Source organism: Macaca thibetana, chromosome 13, assembly GCF_024542745.1.
Source record: "Macaca thibetana thibetana isolate TM-01 chromosome 13, ASM2454274v1, whole genome shotgun sequence".
Taxonomy (NCBI): Eukaryota; Metazoa; Chordata; class Mammalia; order Primates; family Cercopithecidae; genus Macaca; species Macaca thibetana.
The window spans coordinates 40,421,275-40,444,693 of NC_065590.1; the positions used below are offsets into that span (position 1 = coordinate 40,421,275).

The following is a 23,419-nucleotide window of genomic DNA, read 5'->3' on the forward strand; positions in this document are numbered from 1 at the left end:
CACTATTCTTCTCCGGGCATTAATAAACCTGTAACCAAGAAAGTGAAACAAATCATTATTCCTTAAAAATAAAACGGGGGGTTGAGGAAGAGGAAAAGATGAATCGCAGTTGGAGTAAAACTAGATCTTGGCAAAATGGGACTCCTTCAGTTCTCTCCACTGCTCTATGTGCAGCCTCACGTGCTGCAAAACCTGTAACCCCCAGTGACCTTTGAGTACACAGGCTTGGGGTTTCTGAGTTGATTTATGTTTGCCTGTTTTACCACAGTTGGACACTTCCATTTCATCTTTTCATGGGGGAATTAGCAGAGTTTTCAGGAAACAATACTAGCCACCACTCCTTTCAATTGCAAGGAGAGAAAATTGGTGTAAAGAGTTAGATGCTCATAAGGGCATCTGTTACCTCTCCTAATTAGTGACATTTCAATCTTATGTTCTCTGACTTCTTTTTCACAATTTTTATCAAAACTGCCCCTACCTCTTGCAAACCTAATTCTATTTTAATGCCCACTATTAAGATAATGAACTGGGATGGCAGCACACCATCAAATGAGAGAATGTCTGGAGTTTATCACCACTAACTCACACTGCTTGGGACTTCAGAGAAATGCATTCCTTGTAGAGATTTCTTGGGGTGGCTTTTTTTTTTTTTTCTCTTTATGTAAAGTCTGAGGTCAAGGCAAGGTCACAGATATACAGTAATTGAACTTATAATTTTGCTTTCTCCAGCTAGTACTGAAAATTTATAAACATCTTATTAAGGCACTTAAGTTACTTTAAGTGTCTTAATAAGATATTTTTGTACAATTATTTTTGTAGCCTCTCCAAAAGGGACAAGTCACTGAAATGTAAAAAAGTAGTTAATATAAGCTCTCCAAAGTCATACTCATGAGATTCTAACTCTTCAGATCCGTTTGTACTGCATAATATTAAAAATTACATATCAAATCCAGAAAAGGAAGAGGACATATGAGATTCTGAAATAGTAAATTCCTTTTAGTTCCCAACTCAGATCAAATCTGAGCAGGACATAAAAAATACAATGAAAATTTTAATAAGGTTCTATTAATAATTAAAGGATCCATAGTCCAGTATGAATTCTAGTTTGTAAGTCTGCCCACTTCAGAAAGGAAAATAGTTCCTAAAAACCAAACCATTAAACAGACAGGGACAGGTTTTCAAAACAAAAATGCATACTTCATAACATTTTAAGATTCTCAATATCCTGTATCCTTGTGTTCTTTCATTATCTGAGAAGTAATTGAAACAAATAATGAAACTAGAATCTAACTAAAAGGTATACTGTTCGTGCTAATTCTTGTTGGCAACACATATTATATCAGTTCTTGTATATGAAGTTCCTGAACTGCTAATAAAAATATTTAAAACCCAGGTCTACAACAAATTGTGTTGCAAATCAGGTTATCATTATCTTGTATAAACCATGAAAATTGGAATCATGTGAGCAGAAGGTTAGATTAATTCTCCATTCTCATTATAAGCACAGGTGTAGCACAAACACCATGTGAAATAACCAATTAAAATGAAAAAAAAATCTGCTTTTTCATTAGCTGCCTTCACTGCATGACCAATTAGAAAATTATTTAATATTAATATTCTGCATATACCAAAAGTAATTTTCATAGTAACTAATGTAGGTAAGAGAGCAAAAACATCTCTTTATCTAATCTGCAGACTCTTAGAGAGAAGGAATTCTGTCTATTAACTTTCTTTTTCCAGACTTTTTAAAAACATAATCTTTTATGGATATGACTTATACTACTTACCTAAAAATAGGAAGAGACATTTTTAACAGATGAGAAGACTGAGCTCAGAGAAATTAGATGACTTCTTTGAGGTCGCATGTTACCAAAGAGATGTTAATAATTTGCTAAATGACACACAGCTGTCAGTGGTAGCGAGCACCCTTCTCTCTGGTGCTCTGGCGAGGTGACCAGAGCACCGCAACTACTGTGCCACTCATCTAGAATATCCAGACTAAATAGATATATAAAAATTAGCTGGATTTGAGCCAATTACCACTGGCAGCAACCCCAGTGTTTAGTCAAGGAACAAGCATGACTGTGAACATTTTGTAAATTGAAAATTTTGATGGCTGCACTGTTTGTGTGTATAGGCAAAGATAAGGCTATTCAAAAAGAGAGAGAGAGAGAGAATACAGTGACTTGACTTATCTGTATTCCAAAGCTTGTCTCCATCATACTCACATGTTCAGACTCCGATAAACTAATTCATAACAATCAACTCAGGTTCTATGACTATTAAAGTCTTGAGTTCGTTTTTAAAAATTACACCTCAGGTTTGGAAAGGGCTGTAACAGTCACTTCCTTTGGTCACTGACATGAATCTCCTGTATGGTATCTGTCCCCCAAAAGGACATAGGTAACCCCTGCTGAACTAATACAGCACTCATCACCTTATTGAGAGGCCACCCCATCTATAAACAAGGCTGTTAGAAGGTTCTGTCTTACTTGATCAAAAATATTTATGTTGGTGCAAAAGTAATTGCAGTCTTGCCATTACTTTCAATGGCAAAAACAACAATTACTTTTGCATCAACCCAATAGTTTCATCAGTACAACTCCTTGGGGTACTGCAAGCAATTCTAATTTTACTTCCATAGGATAGCCCTTCAAATAGTTAAACATAGCCATTATGCTTTATAGGCTTCTCCCCTCTAATCCTTAGGTTAAACATCAGTGATTCTTAAAAAGTGCCTTCTATGGCCGGGCGCGGTGGCTCACGCCTGTAATCTCAGCACTTTGGGAGGCCGAGGCGGGCGGATCACGAGGTCAGGAGATCGAGACCATCACGGCTAACACGGTGAAACCCCGTCTCTACTAAAAATACAAAAAATTAGCCGGGCGTAGTGGCGGGCGCCTGTGGTCCCAGCTACTCAGGAGGCTGAGGCAGGAGAATGGCGTGAACCCGGGAGGCGGAGCTTGCAGTGAGCCGAGATCGCGCCACTGCACTCCAGCCTGGGCGACAGAGTGAGACTCCGTCTCAAAAAAAAAAAAAAAAAAAGTGCCTTCTAGAATGTGAGTCCTACTAGGATCTTGAGTTCATTCGACACCTGGGTCACTCTCTGCTCTCTGCTCTCTGCTCTGTAGGCTGATCTTTGTCTATGTCCTCCTGAAGCCTTGCAGTGAACACCACCAAGGACATTCATTCCAGGCCTGCTCTGATCCCCAGGTAGAAAGCAAATACACACAAAAAATACCACAGCCTCTTAGCCAACTGCCCACAGGTACTAGATGTTATTTCTTTTTTGGTGGCAAGAACTGTTTGTTGTTATTAAGAACACAGATGTAAGCTACCCCTAGAATATGTAGATATCAAAGGGGGAAACCTTTAATTAAAAAACAAAACATAAACAAAAACACTGAAAACCTGAGAAAACCTAATCACCTTTTCTGAGCCGTTTGACCACATTAGTAGGTCTACCTGCAACTTCTTGTGAAACATTTACTTTAAAAAATTCAATATAATGAAATATCATTAGTACACACAGGATGTAGTAATTTCTCAGAACGTTACTGAATTACAATTACTACACTTATATGAACAACTTATTATTTGGGGTCATGATGGACATCTATGTGAAAACAACTAAGTAAATAGCAAAATATTTTATTTTTTAAAACAACATCACCTTTTCAATCTTAAACTGTCTCCACACTTGATTCCCTTTAGTGTATTTTATCATTATCCCAGACTATTTTATACATCCTCTTTGGAATTATGCTACACACAGCAGAGCCATGTTTAGATGGCTTCAGGGTGAATTCAGATACAAAAACATTTTCCTTCTGGGCAAAGTAATAAAATGACATTCTTGCTCCTCCCACTATAAGTCAAACTGAGGTCAGTTCCCCCATCCCTCTATCTGTTTAAATAAACTGGTCCAGCTGTTTGTTTCTAAAATGCCCTTTGACCTTGTGTCTCATCCTCCCTGCTTTTGTGACAGAATGCTTTACTTTTCATTGTGGAAGAGTCTAAATTATCAAGAATTCTCTAAACACTAAACCAAAAAAAGAACTGTACATATGATGTGAACTTAAATGAACATATTGCCATTTTAAAATTCTGTAATTTTAAGAGGCACAAGTAAAATAGTTATCTTAAGCCGATGTGTGTGTATGTGTGTGTGTGTGTGTCTGTGTGTTCAAATATATATCTACATTTATGTATGAGCACATAAATATATATTAGAGATTCAACATAGAAGAAATAGTATTTTGGAAGAGAAATATAAAACAGAATGACAAAAGTCTGGTTTGAATATACCATAAAAAATACATTCTCCAACAGCCACAAAATGGTTTGAGATAAAATACAAATACATATCTATGAAATACACACAATCTTAGAATTTTCCATACTGATAGATCTCCTTTACAAAGTATGTTAGTTTAAAGATGTAAGAGGAAGCTTTTGCAATTTTACAATTGAGGTCCTCATATTATATAGCCCTTAAAACTCAGATGTGGAATGTCAGGAGTACACAGGCACCTGACAGTTTTGCTCACTCATTACAATAGATAGTTACACACCTTGGTTTAATGAAATAGAATTCAAATTTGCCATACATTGGGATTCTTGAAAAAGTAAACCTTTTAGTATGCTTTAAGGTTAGAAAATGTCTCGTCTGCTTTTTCATTTACATTCGAACATAAGGTTTCTTAAAATCTAGTTTGTTTTGAAAACACGGTCTTCTTTTGTGAAGTACTTTTTAAGAACAGGACTCCCTGCAGGTGGTGGAAGACTGAATTAGGAGAAGAATCTTTATATTTCCTTTTTTTTTTTCCCACAGAATCATGAATTAGAATTTCTTCTTCTGACCAAACTATTGCCAGTCTCAATACAGAAAACTTTACAAAGGAAAGGAAGACAATGGGTTTACTCTACAGCTTTATTTCATGTCCATATAGAAATATATTTCTTTTTTACTTAGTTGTTTAAGACTCAAGTCCTAAAAAGCGAAAGAGAAAAGTTGGCAGGGGAGCAAAATCTCCAAAAATCTGAGACCTGGATCATCTAAAAACTGAATTTTATTTTGAATTTTTTATAGGAATCTGACAAGGAGAATGGGAAGTGACTGTGACTCATGTTTAAAAAAGAAATACAGGAAGTTTTGCTTTGTTCTTTCTTTTTGTCCCCAGATGTTTATTTATCATTAAGCTTTTTTTTTTTCATTGGACTAATTTCATCTATCTCCTTTTATTCTCAGTCTTTGGATACCTGAATAGTTTTCTGAGCAAGATCTGGCAGAACAGCTTTTTGAAACTGACCTTTGTCCTTTAGTTTATCCTCCACTCTTTTCCCTGGTCTCTTCCCCCAAAACCGAATTGCTAAGTTTAGTTTCCCTGTGTAAGAACCAGGAGGGGTGAGGAGATCACATTGGGCATCTGTTAGGAGCCAAAACACAAAGTAGTTTCCCAGTTTCACAGGCAACATTTTCCACATACCTTTGCCCTTTTCCTCCCTTGTATGGCTCTCTGTAATACTGATAAAAGTAAAAAAAAAAAAAAAAAAAAAAAAATTACTTGCTCACTTTCAGAAATGGCATTTTCACCTTTACTCAAATAGTTCTATTCCTCAGTGTTTACCACTCCACTTACTCCCTGATGATTAAAGGAAGCCTACATTTGGTTACGTTAGCATGCCACAGGCAACTTAGTAAACCACAGAAAATCACAATGGTGTTGCTTCCAAACAACGACATGACTCTGCTTCACCCCCGTAGTGTTTCTTGCCAACTAGGCCTAAATGAATTGTCAGCAGGATAGTGGTGAACATAGAATTACTTCAGAAGGTTCCTAACTAGACACAGAGAAATATCATTTTACAACATCATGTACCTAAGAAGCTAATCAACTATTAAGAAAAGATTTCATTAATTAGTTAGATCGATTAGTGGCAATGCCTTCTATACCTATACTATCCCTTCAAGGAAGTGCTGATTATAATAATCTTTCTTTTATTAATATTTAGCTATAGTTAGGAATATCTCTATACAAACTTAGTAATAAAAATTAACACTGTGCATTCTTAAGTATAAGATTTCTGCATATACTATTCTTTATTCAATAGAAAATAAACATGCACAGATGATAATTGATATATAATTCGTTTTTGTGATTTCTATAAATATTTTCAAATTTTAGAATTTAAACCTCATGAAAAATCTTCGAATATAAAATGTCTCATTGGAAGGTAGTTGTCACATCCTGACATTTTGTTATTTTTCTATTCCAGGAATTTCCTCACCATAACATTTCTTTCATCTATATCATAGCCATTTAAATAAAATCAGATCTACTACTTTTTTTTTTAAGTCAGTATGCCTTAATAACTTTTAAGGCATGTTTTATAAACAAACCCTCAGGGAAAGAGTTCTAGTTATCTCCCAAAGAACTCTCTGTTCTTTTAAACAACAACAACAAAAAATCACTCAGAAATTTTTTTATTGCAATTCTTTATTTTAGATTTACATTTACTTATTGGATTTAATGATCCATAACTGTTGGTCTTCAGGGTCCAAGCCTTCTACACTCCCTTTTCTTTGTGAAATGAAATTTCATGAAACATGATTTTAAGACATTCAAGAAAGTTGACTCATTCTCAAGTCAAACCTTATGAAATCATGTTTTTGGCACCTTTTTCTAGTTTCTTAACCTCCTCCAGGATCTAACAGTTCCAAGAGTACAATACATCATCTGTGTGTCTGGGGGTTGGGGAGGTGGAGAACAGCGGCAGGAGGAGAATAGACAGGAGGGGAAAAGGGAGCACCTCTCCTCTCCACCCACCCGATAAACGTAATATTGAAATTTGCTCAAATCACAAGAAGTCCATCAATCAGCCACATGAAAAATTTTCCTTCTCTAACGGTGTTGGGAGTATTTGCCAGATTACTCTAGAAATAACTGAAGTTGTCTACCCCAGTTGAGGAAGCTAATTACATATACAATTTTCTTTTATTTTCTTTTCTTTTCTTTTCTTTTTTTTTTTGGAGACAGAGTCTCACTCTGTCTGTTGCCCAGGCTGGAGTGTAGTGACATTATCACAGCTTAGTAACCTCCACCTCCCTGGCTCAAGTGATCCTCCCACCCACGTTAGCCTCCTGAGGACTACAGTGATGCACCACCATGCCTGGCGAGTTTTTGTCGTTTTGTATTTTTTTGTAGAGATAAGGTTTCACTATATTGCCCAGGCTGATCTTGAACTCCTGAGCTCAAGCCATCCAACCTCCTCGGCCTCCCAAAGTGCCGGGCGTGAGACACTGCACCCGGCCACCAAAATTCTCTTTAAAGCAGCTTGTGAAATGAATCAATCACTAGTTGACAATGATGATGCAAAGTAATAACAAAACTCATGTATTATTTTGGACTTAGGCACTAAAATAAATTTCAAATAATTCATCACTTGGTATGTATTACAGAAAATTTTCCTTGAAAGCAAATTTTGAAACCATTTCTTTATTCTTAAAAAAAAAAAAAAAAAGTGATGGTAGGGAGCGGTGGCTCATGCCTATAATCCCAGCACTTTGGGAGGCTGAGGCAGGAGGATCATTTGAGCCTGGAGTATAAGATCACCATGGGCAACATGGTAAAACCCTGTCTCTACAGAGAAAAAAACAAGAATTATCTGGGTCTGGTGGTGCACACCTGTAGTCCCAGCTACGAGGAAAGCTGAAGCAGAAAGATTGCTTGAGTCAGGGAGGTGGAGGCTATAGAGAATCATGACCATCACGCCACTGCACTCCGGCCTGGGCAACAGAGTGAGACAGGGTTTATATTTATATTTAAATAAATATGAAATATTAACTTACATGTAACAAACAATTTGCCAAATTTGAGTTTGTATAACCTTATGGAGCTAGAAAAAAATTGTGGTTTAGAATATAGATTTACAATGATTATTAGCACAATGTAGAAGATGATCTAGGATAATATAACAAAATTTCCTCTACTAATGAAAAAGCTAAAATAGGTATAATAATATCTTCAAAGAATAGAAGTGTCTTTCTTTAGTTTAATAGCTGAACCATTTTTCATTTAAATTCCAATTTTTCCTTATTCACAAAAAGTCAATAAAATTGAATTTAACAAAACATCCCTTACACATTACTGAATAAATGTATCTATTTAAAGCAAATTCTAGTTTTCTGCCAATCTCCATTATAAATAGGATGAGCAGATAATTTGTCAACTAAACTGGGACACATTTGAGAGTGAAGAGGCACTGTTAATAATTACACTGGGCAATAGGCATAAACCATGAGCCTCCCAGGCAAGTGGGATGCATGGTCGCCTTAATGATCAAATATGCTTTATTTTCCAAAGAAAGTTTCCCCCAAATAATTTAAAACCCCGTTATGTTAGAATGGCGACCAGCCGCCGTATACATCACATTTTTTTGTTTATTTGTCTGTTTGTTTGTCTTTGAGAGAGTCTCTCTCTCTCTGTCACCCAGGCTGAAGTGCAGAGTGGTTCGGTCTCAGCTCACTGCAACCTCTGTCTTCTGGGTTCAAGTGATTCTCCTGCCTCAGCCTCCCTAGTAGCTGAGATTATAGGCAGCTGCCAACATGCCCAGCTAATTTTTATATTTTTAGTAGAGACAGGGTTTCACCATGTTGGCCAGCCTGGTCTCGAACTCCTGACCTCAGGTGATCTGCCCGCCTCAGCCTCCCAAAGTGCTGGGATTACAGGCATGGGCCACCGCACCCAGCCAACTATCCTTTTCTTTGAACCTCATTCATAATTATCACAGTCAAAACACTACCCAGTGGCAGGGAAAGTCAGAGCACTGAGTAGTGAGAAGAATATGAGAACTGAGTGGGAAAACTGCCACTCACTGGCTCTGAGATCTTAGCAGTATTTAGGTGCTGAAATTGGGATGATCAAATGAAAAGTGCTTTGCAAATTATACAAACCTAAGACAGGTGTTGGCTGTGATACTGTCATTCTCAAAAATACATAATGGTACCAAAACTTGCATATGAATGCTTATAATGGCAAGAGATGAATATCAAATGCCCATCCACTGATAAATAGGTAAAAAAAGATACCTTATATCCATACAATGGAACATTGCTCAGCCATGAAAGAGAATGAAGTACTGATAATACATGCTACAACATGGATGAACCTTGCAAACATTATGCTTAGTGAAAAAAGGCAGTCACAAAATACCACATATTCCATGATCACATTGCTGAAATGTCTAGAACAGGCAAATATAGAGACAGAAAGTAGATTAGTGGTTGCCAGGAGTTGTTGGAGAGAGAGATGGAAGTATAAAGAGGGGTAATAGCTAAAGGGTACAAGGCTTCTTTTTAAGGTGGTAAAAATGTTTCCAAATTTACTCTGGGGATGGTTACACAACTCTGTGAACATACTAAAAATGATTGAATTAATGGGTGAATTGTATGGTTTATGAATTATATCTCAATACAGCTGTTAAAAATAAGTACAATCTAGTGGATTGGAAGGAGCACTGGACTAGGAATCAGTCCTAGCCCTGCCTCTAATTAGCCCTGAGCCTCATCTGTCATATGATGCATAAATTCTCTCCCTCCCAGGACTTTTACTCTATGGTTCTGTAGCACAGGGTTTCTAAAATTCTAACCCATGTTCCCTTTTGGCACACCAAAAATCTTATATTCCTTTGTTATTTGCAATTTCAAAAGAATTAGCATGACTAAAAACAACATTTAATTTTCGATATGCTTTTATAATACTATATTCACTCAAAATGATTGTGACATGCTTCTTACGCGCCCCCTCCCTGCTCTCTGCGCCCCCTCCCACCCCACCCCAAGTCCTCATCATAGAAATCTCTGCCATAACCTACTATACTTTCCTTTCTGTAAACAGTATTGTCAGGTGACCAGCCAGGGGGCTGAGATCCTACATCTTTTTGTACATGTTCAATTCTTTCCATAAGCTTTTACAACATCCCCCAACCCCTCCCTGGCCCTTTCCAGGTATATCTGAACTGTGACCCAAACTAGGGAACAAATAAAGTCAACCATGGCAGATGTCCTAGTGATATAGGCCAACAAAACCCTTCAACCAGACAACAAACCTCAAGACTACTGGTATGCGTTTGATTTAGTTAGCATCCTAGAGTAAAAATACTGAAAACTTACATGCACGTGTGTGTGTGTGTGTGTGTGTGTGTGTATAATTATATGGTGCATTAACTTCCATCCATAGGAAACATAGTGTTTTTGAAAAAAAAAAGTGACTTTATCAATTTTAAGTCAGATCTCACCAAGGGCAGGACATTTATTTTTGAGCTAAGTTACATGTAACTCCAATCATCTCCCCCAGACCTAGAAGAATTAATGTGTTTGAAAAAGGAAATAGTTTTTCCCTTCTTCAGCCATAGGATCTAATCTTGTGAGGCACTGGTTAGTTAAGAGGGTAAAAAGGAAAAGAGACCTCTCAAAGATGTCGGAACAGATTAATATTTTTTGTTTATTTGTTATTGTTCAGGCGTCAGGAGCATGATAGAGTTAATTATTTTCCATATTAAGGGGTCAGGCTAAGAGCATTGTAAAAATGGAAATGAAATAGACAGGAAAATATTGATGATTATGAGGGCATTAAACAGGACAGCCCTATATTTGCCAAAGTTACAGGCATCCACGTTGTTGGAGGGTTTTTGTTTTTGTTTTTTTAATGTCCTCTTTCCCCTTGAGAATCAAAAACGAAGCAGAACATAACCCTCAGCGTCCACAGAAAGCTCCTCGGCATTCACACACTGGAGCAATGCAGACCGGATCTGAGACCAACGTTTGCCCTCGGAAACACTTCCTTCCCCCGAGCCCCTGGCTCCACTCCATTTTTCAAGAAAACTGTTCTATTCAACCAGGAGGCAACATTTGCCCCATTTTTCAATATTTCAGGCTGACTTTTTAACCACTCAAAAATGCTGTTTGTTTTCTGTAGGCACAGCCTGAAGCAAGATGATGATGTAAGTGAGAGGAGAGAGAGGGTCTCTCTGGGTACTGCGCTTCCGTGTTTAACGGTTAATCACCCAACACCAGCCTCAGCAACTGTTGACACAAAATAGGTGGAGATCAGGTCTGTGCAAGCAGAAAATACCAGAAAGGCAAACTATATGTAAACACACTTAAGACAGATTTGACAAGAATAGACCTAAACCTGACTTGCTAGGAAGCTACTAATGTCTAAAGCTTCAATGCCCCCCTTAGCCGAGTCTGTTTCCCCTTACAGAGCTTCCTTTGAGAAGATAAAGAGTAACATTTTAAAAACTAAAATACATTTACAGAAGACAGCTGAGACATTTGTCCCCTTGGTTCACACAGTGAGTTTCAAATCTGCTCTTACATACAGGATTTATGTAATGTAATACAGTTCTTCCACATATACTTGGAGTGGAGCCAAATGAAAGGGGGGGAGAGAGAGAGAGAGAAAGAAAGAGAGAGAGAGAGAGAACAGGTACACACAACCACAATTCAAAAAGTTATTTCTCCTGACCTATAAAACTCATGCAAAGAAGCAAATTGATAATGCTTAAACAGTCTTTTAATCTTATCTAACTGACACCTGACAACCCATTACTTATAGATTATTAATGCATCCACTAAAAAGTTTGTCATGTTCAAAATTACTGGAGAAAAAGATTGAATGCCTGAGGAAAAAACAAATTTTGCTGTACAATAACTTCAGAAATTTCGAGACTATTATCTGTCATGCCCTTCATAGACTCATAGCACTCTGCTAAAAACAACTGATTTATCTTTATTATGAATCCTAAAATGACAGCACACATCTTTTTCATGTCTTGCAATAATGTTTAATTTCGTCTCGTTTTTATTTTACAGTGTTTGATTTGCTTATTTAAGATGAGGAAAAGTTACAACTACAACTTTTTAATTAATCTCTCTGTTTGTCTCTTTATCAAAGTGGTTTTTTTTCTTCCCCACTCCTACGGTAAAGCTGGAATGAGAGTTTCAGAGCACGCACTTTACTTCTCTTTGATTCACATTATTATACAGTCTAGAATATTACAGCTAAAAGAGTTATTTGAGTCCTGACTAATTAGTCCTACTTGTCCATTTTAAACCAGAGGACACTGTCGCCTACATCCAAGGAGTGGGGATGAAGGATGAAATGTTTTGATTGCAGCGACCTGTCCCTGCATTTCCCCTTCCCATACTTGCCCTGTGTAAATTTGAAGTTGTCATGAGGCTTACACCTTAGCCACCTGTGGATAAGGCGTAGCCAAGCTCTTCCCCCTTGACTGTAACCCCTCAACCCTACGCTCTCTCCCGGGAAATGGCAGTCAAGTCCTGCTCCTTCAGGCTGCCTGAAGCACAGCCTGTTGTTTGCATTTCTCTGACCAGATACTTTCAGACACACTGAAAACAAGAAGACTGGCTTAATTAGGATTTGCAACAAGAGTTGTGCTGACCTGCATACCATGTTCAAAGTCAACCACCATGCCACTGGTTTCATTGCCTTGAAATGAATCATAAATATTCAGATCATAAATATTGGGTCCCTGCTGGGTAAATCAAGTCTCCCAACTCACTCGGCTCTGAGCCTCACTTGAACCCCAACACTACAGGGCCCTGACACACTTCCTCAGGTTGTACCAGCCAGATCGCAGCTTCCAGCTCGTGTCTTGTCCTGAGAAGCTCTGCAACTTCCTTTGAATGCTGGCTGGAGGAGAAACAGTGGTTACACAAAACCGTATTTGGACTTTCAAATCCACCCTTCCTACATCCTAGACCTTCATTTCTTTTCTCACCTAGACTTAGGGCCCCATGGCGGAAGGGGCAGGGTTTTTCCAGCCGGCACAGTAGTTCAAAGTGTACCCTTTCATAAGAAGCTTTCATCTTTAACAGTATTAACGATGCGATTTTACGCAGTGGGGAAAAGCTCTGAGTAAACTTATGGTGTAAAACTTACAACAAAGTATATTTAACAGACTGCAGAGTCATTTTCAAAGAAGACTGTTTGTTGGAAATTTTTTAAATCTGCAGGAAAAAAAAAAAAAAAGCAGTGTCTGTGTTGAACTCTTAAGACTCTCTGACATGACAATACCTGAAGGTTTCTAAATTCACAGCTCTTTTCCCTGCAAGCTATTTGCTCAGCTTTCCTAATAATACCCTGCCTGTCTGGCGCCCCGCCAGCTCTGTCTCAGGCAATATGCAAGCTAAACATTTTTTGACTGATTTCAATATTTTCTTATGAGCAACTAGACAGTATTTTATCTAGTGAGTATTACTGATTGCTATAATCTAAGCCCAGAGTAAGCGTCTGTAAAGGTAATATTATTGGAATTGACACTGAAGGTGAGAAGCATAGCAATTAACCGAGGCTTGAAGAACAACAACCCATTCTGAAATATTCTGGGGAGTTCTTCCATTTGTATTTCTCCTTCTTCTTTTTTAATATACCGCACCTGTTACTCCATTGATCAATTAGGAAGTCTACTTTAAATGTAGGTTACACTTCAATTCTCAAGGGAAAAAGTTAAACCACCTGCTTAATACAATTACTTTCTATGTGTGAAGCTGTTCCATCCCTAGTGGTTCATAGGCAAGGAAAATCACCAAACAGCCCGCACTTTAATTTTGTAGTTGAATAGCAAACAAGTGACCCAGAGCCTCTTGCATCGTGCGCTGTTTTTTCCTTTTTTTACATCTGTTTTCCTTGCTTTTGTGTCATGTCTCTGTTTAGCTTTATTGACAAAACAATCTGTGTCTAATATTCAAACAACATCTGTAAAATGTATTATTAAATTATGTTGGAAGAAAAAGCAGAACAATTCTATGAAACCCTATGACCCCTATTGATTTTTAGATCACAGAAGTTGAAAGGATAATTTGTGAATGTTTTAACATTTACATCTAAACAGGTACCTATATTTATAGAATCTTTGATTATTTGTAAAAGTATTTGCTACATTATTACCATAACTCAGAAAGAAACTTGACCTTTAACAGTTGAATCTGTTTATTATAATAAAGGAGATCTTATTTTTAAAAAATAAGTTTACATTTTTACTTGCCAGTGGCATAAATCTCTAAGGATAACATACTTTTTTTCCCACTAGTAATAAATGGGAAGTGATGCCTGAATGCTTTGCAGCTTTGAAAGCAATAAATGAAGTAACTAGGAAAATCTGGTATGAGCACTAAATCTAAGAAATGTAGAGTACGATAGTTCTGAACAGTGTCATCTTGGCTGCTAGGATGCAACCTGGAATTTTATGTACCCTCTTGATGGAGAATAATTTTTCTCTATATATAAATACTGTATTTCACATACACTATATATTTTGCACCTAAAACCCATATTGCCTTCTCAGAGCATAAAGGGATAATCACTTAATATCAGGCCTTAATGGGAAAGTGTTTGGATGAGGAGTAGTAAACAAAGAAACTGTAAAATGTATTCAATACACCCTAGGCCAAAACTCTGCTGAGGCAGGAGGTGACTGAGGCCTCCAGTAAGTACAACACAATCACAAGAGATAAGTTTTCATCACAGGGAATTCCCAGGTCTGCAACACTGGTGTGATCACGTATAAGGGAATTTTTATCTGACCATTCTACACTCACATTTTCAATATAAAAAAAATTAAGTTGGTCTATTCAGGAGAAAATCAACCAAGTATTGATTGTGTGTGTGTATGTGTGTTTTCTGTAAAGTTCTACTTAAACACTTAAAGGTTTAAATAACCATCTAATCTCAAAATTTAAGATGATTCTACTTAAATTACTAAAACATTTAGCATATTGATAATGTTTGCACTGCTGATATAACACAAGTATTTGTTACAACCACAACAACAATAAAAAAGCAAAAAGACAAAAGCCCCTGATGCTATTATTTATCATTTTTGGATACAATTATAATTGGGAGCAAGGAACCAAAGAAGGAAGAATACACAAATCTATGGTGCATATTATGTTTCAAAAACTATTACACTTTTAAATCTAAGTCTACCACAACATAGTAGATTGAAATATTTAGGCAACTAGTTATGGAGGTTGATTTTTAAAAAACAAGCAATTACATCAACTACTTAGATAATTTATGTAAAAATATTTTACTCAAATTATTTACATAATTGCCTCAATTCTCAAAAAATTTATTGGCATAGACTTGGCCTACAATGTCACATCTAATAAATATCACATTCCATCCTAGGGCCCACATGCTGTAAGTACTGATGCCAACTGTTTTAAGATTCTTTCTCTCCATTTTTATTCTGACAATTGGATCAAAGTAAGAGTTACAACAAGACATTCTTTTGTCCAGATTTTCTCTTAATTAATCAAATCAGTCTTATTGTTTTACTTTTAAGTTCTCTCTTTTGCCTTTCTCCCCTCAAATCCCATGTGCTTTAGCCTTAGCCACCTGAGGCAGGTAGTATATATTACTATGTCAATTAGAGAAATGTAAAATTAGTTCAGTGATGAAGTGAAAGAACCATTAAAATAAAGCAAACTTCTTGTCTATTTTTCAGTCAAAGCCTAACTTAAAACTGCATCAGCCAGGGTTTCTATGACACTCTAACAACTAGACATGAGTTTATATTTTTCACTTACATATTATATATTTTGATACATTATGTTGCTGCCAATAATTATGACTGATCTACACTCAACCTGCCCTTCAGCATTTTATTGAATTGCATTTCAACAGTGACTCATAGTTCATACAAAAATGTACATGTGTGTTAACAAGTTTTAAGAAATCCAAGACGGAAGACACAGATGTTTAAATAAGTGAAAGGGAAATGCAGAAATACTAATGATGACATTTTCAAAATTATTACTTTTAGTAGGAAATAACTTTCCTGCTATGTACTGATACTCAGTATAGATAAGATAAAAAACATTTTTTATAAAAATGTTTATAAGCTGGGTGCAGTAGCTCACGCCTATAACCCCAGCACTTTGGAAGGCTGAAGTGGGTGGATCTCTTGAGCCCCAGAATTAGAGACCAGCCTGGGCAACATAGCAAAACCCCTGCCTATACAAAAGAAAAAAAAATTAACCAGGCATGGTGGCATATGCCTGTATTCCCAGCTACTGGGAGGCTGAGTCAGGAGGATCACTTGAGCTAGGAGTTGGAGGTTGCAGTGAACCATGTTCACGCCACTGCACTCCAGCCCAGGCAACAGAGCAGGACTCGGTCTCAAAACAAAACAAACAGGAAGAGGTTTCCACAAAAATTAATAAACCATTAAAAATTCAAATCAAACATGCTATTGTCATTATTTGTCAAAATGAAGAAAAACGATCTCTCTTACAACTTTTGGTTACTTGAGGGACATTTTCTACAGCAAACAAAGTTGTTAAATGTTGAAACAATTGCAAAATGCAAAGCACTGAGGTGCAAGAAAAGCTACTTCTAACTCCATCTATATACAAGTAGAGAGAACCCACACACTGCACAAAATGACAGTTAAGCACAGAATTGTGTTTCTGTCCCAAATAACTAAGTAAAGGCTATTTTTAAGTTATTTACCTGTGCAGAATTGAATAGCAGTGTCAAATTTAGGGTAAAGTCTGCATATAATTTGAAATTATTTTAGAGTGTGAATTAAAACTTTTAAACATCCTTTCTCTCCCTTCTGGTTACAAAACTGAGAAAGTCGAATTATGATCATTGATTAGGAAGATTGCTCTCTGGCAGAGATTGTGCATAGAATCTAGAAAACTGTATGTGTGTGTATATATATATATATTGCTTGAAGTCACAAGAATGCCTTCCTCTTCCTGCATTCACAGGAAATATCCCATAATAAGGCTGTCCACCCATAGTAAGCAACTTGTATTGGGACTTGTTCTCCGGTAACTGTGTTTATGAGTGGAGTTTGCTAGCAACCCTGCAGAGGAAGAGAAATGGCTCACAGGATAGATCCCCTGAATGATAGCACTTTTCATTTCTTAACTAGAGAGCTTATCCTGCCACTCCTTCGCCCGCAAAAGGAACACTTCCCAGGGAAATGTGGACATTTGTGCAGCCTCCATTGTATTAAAACTGTCTCAACATCAGCTTTAAGTTTTAAAATACAGATATATGAATTTAGATGTGCGTGCAAAATTGATGGTCTCCCCTATAATGTCGTCCAGAACCATTGGAAAGTTCCAATATGTAGTATTAACAGCTTTGAAAATTAAGACACAGTAGCAGGTAGAAATAGGTAAACAAAAAACCTCAGCAGCCACACACCTCCTAGTAACACATTTAGATGTAGTATGCCTTTGCTTGGTTTACCATCCACTGATGGAAAGGGCTGCAAAAATTGATCTCTCAAGGCTGCAGTAAGGTCATAGAAATTGATAACTCTTACAAGCAATGCTTATGTGAGTCTGTCTGTGTCTTGCAGATAGTGCACTTTGTAAATTAATCCTCCAAAGGCAAATATATTGTAAGTAGCTTGTTATCTCTAAAATACTAAATTGAAGAATACATGGGATTATATTGACAGAAATTACATTTTCTGTAATGGGCTTTAATATATCTGAAATCTCTCCCAAAGGCTCCCAGGCTCTCTAACAGAGACGGGTCTGTTAATGTAGGTGCAATAGACATCAAGAACAAATTTATTCACCAGAATGGATTAGGCCATGTAATCAGAGATTCTGTAATATTAATTTTTGACACTTATTGAATAGAAAGAAATACTTCTCTCTGCAAACTGGCATTCCTAGTTCTCCCCTTCCCCAGCCCAGGCTTTGGGCCTTTTCTGGATTTTACTTCAAAGAGGATAAGGTTTCCCCATCATAAACACTAATCTAAAAATATTAGGACAATTAATTAGATACACTTACTTTTGGAGGATATTGGATTTCGATACCCTTCAAATATGACACTAGCCCTGGGTGATTATATGAAACCTGGCTTTCAGCACATTCACAAAGGGTAATAAATCATACTTTCTCAAAGTCTCATTGCCACACTGCTGTACACTGAGTCAGAATATTGTTGGCTGGCACTTTGTACATAATCTCAGCTTTGCCCCACATCAGGAATTTACACTTTATTTAGAAACAGTATTGCACAGTCCTGAGATGCCTCAGGTTTGGAATAGCCTCAAAGAGAAACATAAATAATTTCTTCCTTTCAGTATTTGGGAGATAACAGTAAAGGAGAGACTATCCTTGAATGCATAGCCCTAACAAAATCTAACTGAATTTAGTTATTCAATGAATTTAAACCTGATTGATATGTGATGGTGGATTTTCTTGTTTTGTAGAAAATAGGATGATACGACTCTATCGATTACTCTGAAGGAGGGGAAAAAAGCCATAGAGAGAGATACATTGACAGAGCCATAGTGAATGTGAATTACACACATACTTATACTATGCATAAAATTGTCAACTTATAAAGGAGGTAGAAGGCAATACAATGTTTTATTTCCCATACTAGCAAATGTTCTCACATATCAGTCAACAGTTTGTTTTCACTTTTGGATCAACAAGCTACCAGGGAGAGCAGTGGCAACTGGGTGTGTCTTCTTAATGCAAAACATGAGCTGCAGGTTGCCAGAGGGGGAAACAGATTGTGTGTAGACGCAAAGCCAAATTACTTACCAATTGTTCACTTGAAGGATGGTGAGTCCTGTGTCTTGTGCCAACTGCTTTTTCTGTTCTTCAGAAGGGTAAGGGTGCTGAAAAAGAATTAAAAAGATATGCGTGCATCAGGCAATATTTAGGGCATTTTGTCAATAGCCTAAGTGTCTCATGAAGTCTATAATTAAAGGTAAAAATGCTGAGGTGTGTCACTCTTATTAATGGAATACTACATCATCTAATTAATGGCAGTAAAAGACAAGCCAATTACAAAGATTAGTGAAGTGTATAAATAGCTACTTAGGATACTTGCAGAACCTTGATACTGAGTTTATCCTTTAACAGGTTTATTTGTTGCAAACACAGAAAGTTTAGTATGATCTTCACTGTATTTTATAGGATTAAAATAAGGACAAGCCATTCGTTACCATCTAAAAGTAAACTGCCCTGATTTAATATATTCATTGAACCATAAATTTCTAAAGTTGACCCATGTGGACCAACAATCTCAGCTGAGGTCCCCATAGTGACATTCTCCCTCTAAAACACCATATTGCCAGATGCAAATCTCAAAACTAAAGTGGGTGTTATTAAACACACACACACACACACACACACACACAAAATTCATTTTAAGTCTTCAGAAAAAAAAAAAAAAAATCACCAATGTTGGTTTCCATATCTGAATGTCAACACATGCTGAGATTCTGAACACAGGCCAATATAAGGTCAAAGACCAGCATATTTTGCATGCTAAGAACAAGCCCAGCTATGTTCTTCAAGAGTCAGAGTAGATAAAAGTATTACAGGATTAGATAATAAAGTGAAATTCATACCTTCCTGTAAGAACGTTTGGAATTCTACTGAAATTAGTTTTGGCACAAATGCTTTCTGTTCACTAATCAAATACATCTAAATTTGAAATACATATTTCTAAAGCTTAGGGGAGGAGCTGAGGATGTGGTTTCCATCTACAGAGACATTAGCTTGCTTGAAACACCACATCTCAATAAATTATCCCAAGATAAAATTCTTCTGAGAGTCAACCCTCTATTGAATGGAAACCCTCATATGAATGGAAAAGGGCACCCCCAACCCTTAATTTAACTATCTGTGCCATTGAAACTAAATTCTGGTCTATTGAATGCTAATTAACACAGCTTTTAATTTAATTAATAATGTCTGATTAGATGCTAAAAAGGCTTGTTAATGACCACTTCAGTACTCTTATATGTAAGTTTAAATATGCTCTATATCTATACACAGGGGATTTGTTTGTGAACAGCACAGAGATCACAATTTTTCCATAAGCATTGTCTATGATTGTCACTTAATCAATAAATACACAATTAGAATAAGGCTTTGCTTTCATGGAATATAGTGCCTTTCTCTAAAGAGCTCCAAGTATATTACAGACAGGATGGTAATTAATCCCCATTATATCCCTTTGAGTAACATAAATGGAATCTATCATCCATTCTGTTTTACAGGTGAGGAAACTGGCCAGGGAAAGAGATGGCCAGAGGCAGACATAAGTCAGTGATATTTCCTGCTTCCCTTCCAGTGCCTAAGCCTCACCATGACCAAAGGATGTAGCAGATGCCTTTCATAATCCTCATTCATGTCTCCTGTGAAATAACCTTCAGACTGGTTACCATGGCCTACAAGGCCTGCCACCATCCAGCCCTGCCCACCTCTCAGATTTTGACACCTTCTTCTCACCCACTTCCTACTCCTCTACCCAGCCACACCATCCTTCTTTCTGTTTTCCTAACACCACCAGCTTTTCCCATCACTCGGGTTCTTATTCCAATGTCACTTTCAGCTCTCAGCTCAAATGTTCAGCTTTACCCTCCCCACCGCCCAGCATGCCGCCTTATCACACTCACATTTATCTTTTTCTTATTTCCCTAATAGCAAGCATCTCTCTCTGAAGCACCTGCTTTAATTATTTATTTCCTTGTTGGTGTGTCTTTTCCCACTCATCTACCAACGCTACTAAACCCATTGCCTTGCTTTCTCTCTATCCTTGCTCAAAGCCCAGACTGGGACATAACAGAAAATCACTAAATATTTGTGGAACAAAGGAATGGCTGTACCATGCCATGACAGACACTCTCCACTCAGAGGCAACATCAAAATGTATCATAAAGCAGAAGCAATTCAATTTAAGATCCTTGACACTACCTTTGTTGCTTTATTCACAAAAGTGATGTCGACCCACTTTCTTCAAATACAGGTATATAAACCTCATAATAGCCTAAGATCATAAGTGACATTGGTGTTACTCAACAAAATGCCAGCCATTGCAACCAAAGTCTCATGACTGGCTACTGAGCTCAAAGCAATCCATTACCCTAAGGTTTAAAACGTAACTCCCACTGTACAAAGGTTTGGCACACAGTACAAACCAAATGAATTTCTTATCCCATGGATAGAACGCTGAATTATAGCTTGATATACAGTAGTTCTATGTCTATACTAGTTGAAGAATTGTACATAATATAAGTGACTCTATTAGACTGTATAAATGATGCTGCCACTCATTAACTATAGGACTTTGAACTACAGACAACTTTTCTTATCCTCAATTTTGTCATCCAGAGTTCTAAGATCTATTGAGGTTAAAGATTACCCAGGCTAGCAGTTCTTACAGTATTGGAATGCCAGAAGACAAGCTCAATTTTGAAATATGCAAATATTAGCATCCCACCATTGGCACTATGCGCCATATAAAGTTGTACACTGAAGTACACAAGTAACTTCCAATCTGTAACATTTTCTGTAAAATATATTTGCTGACAGTTGTCCAGGTCTTACAGAAATCACTTTCAGGGATTTTTAATAGAATTAATAAATATGTCAACAGTCGCTCTTTAGTATAGCCAGATGGCAAAACTTTTTGCCCTGTCTTGTTAGTTGTGTCTTAATATTGTGACCAGAACTGGATACAAATTATTATTTATGCCATTTATCTTTAGTTACTTTGAAAATTGAAAATTGTCACAGTAATTTATTTTCCTGTATTTTCAAGAGTACTTTTGCATGCCTGTTTGTGAGCAAGTTTTACAAACATTCTTACAAAGCAAATGGAATTCACATTTTATTTATGCAAGTGATGTCAGAAAAATTCTCTTTGAATCATTACTATTACCCGGATTACTAAAGCTTCAAAGGGTAGTAATATGGTTCTCAAAATTTCAGTGCAAATTTTGGTTGTTTCTTCACATCATGTAGTTTCTGATTTTATAATTTAAATATAAAATTAGAAAGTTCTACCCTTTTATTCCTCTGTCACTTTTCATGTGATCTGAGTTTAAGTAATTGGAACAAACTGTGTCTAATTTCGTGCAGCATAATTCCTAGGCAGCCTCAAGCTACGGAGGCTCAGCACTCTGTCTCCATTAAGAAATTTTCAGTTGTTCGGGATATAAATACTTTTTTAAATAGAAACGAAAGAGATTGGACAAATTAAATGTCACAATAATCTGGCCATTGTTAAGAGTAGAAAAAGGTATCAACAAAATTCCTAAACCCTTGTCTATGGTAGGTCAACTGAATGTTTTTCTTTTTCTTATAGTTCTTGGCCTTAGTGTCCCACAAACTTTCAATTCCCTGAGAAAAGTCTATAATTGCTAGAATCACATGAAAGCCGTGACTTCATGTAGCTAATCCTTAGCCAGCCAAAAATTCACAAAGAAGTAGGCTTTTAAACTGAAACCCAATACATTTCAATATCTTAAATCCTATGCATCTTTACTAAATAAGCTTTTTGTGGACAGTATGAGTTATTCTTTCGTAGACTTAAAAAAAAGTGACTTGACAAAAACCCAGCATGCCACAGGCATGGCTGCTGAAAAAAACATTCAAAGCCCTGTTGCCTTCTACCCACAGGGCTAGTGAGGCCATGCAATGGGCAAAGGCAGACATCATTTTGCAAAAGAGATAAAGAGTCATCTCTGAGAAGCGCCATTTTTAGGGAGAAAATGGGAAATTCATTCCAAACCTTTGCAACTAAAGGTCTATGTCACTCCTTGCCATTCTCCCGAACACCTTTGCTGTTATTGCATCTCAAGGACACAGTTTAAGAAAGATCAGTAGGTTCTTGTGAAGGAAAGATGGATGGCACTTCCCAGATATACCAATCAACCTAATCACTTCGGGATATCAAAGCAAATTTGACCACAGTCCCATAGACAGTGAGGGAGACCTGCCTTTTTGTGTACATTAGCCTTATGCTATTATCTCTTAAAAGCTTAATTATTTGCAAACAATTGATCAAGATGGGAATTTGAGAAAGGATATGCAAGGGCCACTGGGAGAACCGCAACACATTAAGAGAGCAAACAAAATTACCTTTAGATCTTACAATAAGAATTAACGATTGAGAGGGGAGAGCTAGGCAATGCAGTAGCTGCACGGGTTCTTTCTCGAGTGTTTCCCATTTGATCTGCATTAACACCTCAGGAATGAGTGAAAGCCATAAAACAGTGATTATGTATGGGTAAAGCTGGCCCCTCCCTTCCAGCATTAAACCTGCACACGTGTATTAGGCTGGTTTGGCTGCAGAGAGAAGAGATGCTGACCTCAAAGGGAAACTAAGTGGCTTGTGGACAGTGGAACCCCAGCTAAAGGGAATAACTCATGAAATGATCATCCTTATTTCAATTGTCAACACGTTGACTTCTCCTTTCTAGCATAAATCTCTTGCTGAAATATAAACTGCTTGCCACTCTTCATGTGTTTCTGGATCTCGCAGTGACTTCCAGTAATGAACCAGTATAGAGTGATTGCTTAATGACCCAATCAAAGAATAAAATG

The 23,419-nt window shown here is 37.0% G+C and overlaps 1 protein-coding gene across 4 annotated transcripts in view; it reads right to left on the bottom strand.

Annotated features, from left to right (window-relative positions):
• Positions 1-23,419, bottom strand: part of MEIS1 (Meis homeobox 1) — a 138,099-nt gene that overhangs the window by 5,317 nt on the left and 109,363 nt on the right. For all 4 annotated transcript variants that reach the window (XM_050754853.1, XM_050754854.1, XM_050754855.1 and 1 more), the window contains exons 9-10: positions 18,620-18,696; positions 1-28 (exon numbers count right to left, since the gene is read on the bottom strand). The exon at positions 1-28 is cut by the window's left edge and continues 31 nt beyond it. In XM_050754853.1, coding sequence (XP_050610810.1) covers positions 1-28; positions 18,620-18,696 — 105 coding nt within the window. The remainder of the gene's footprint in view (positions 29-18,619; positions 18,697-23,419) is intronic.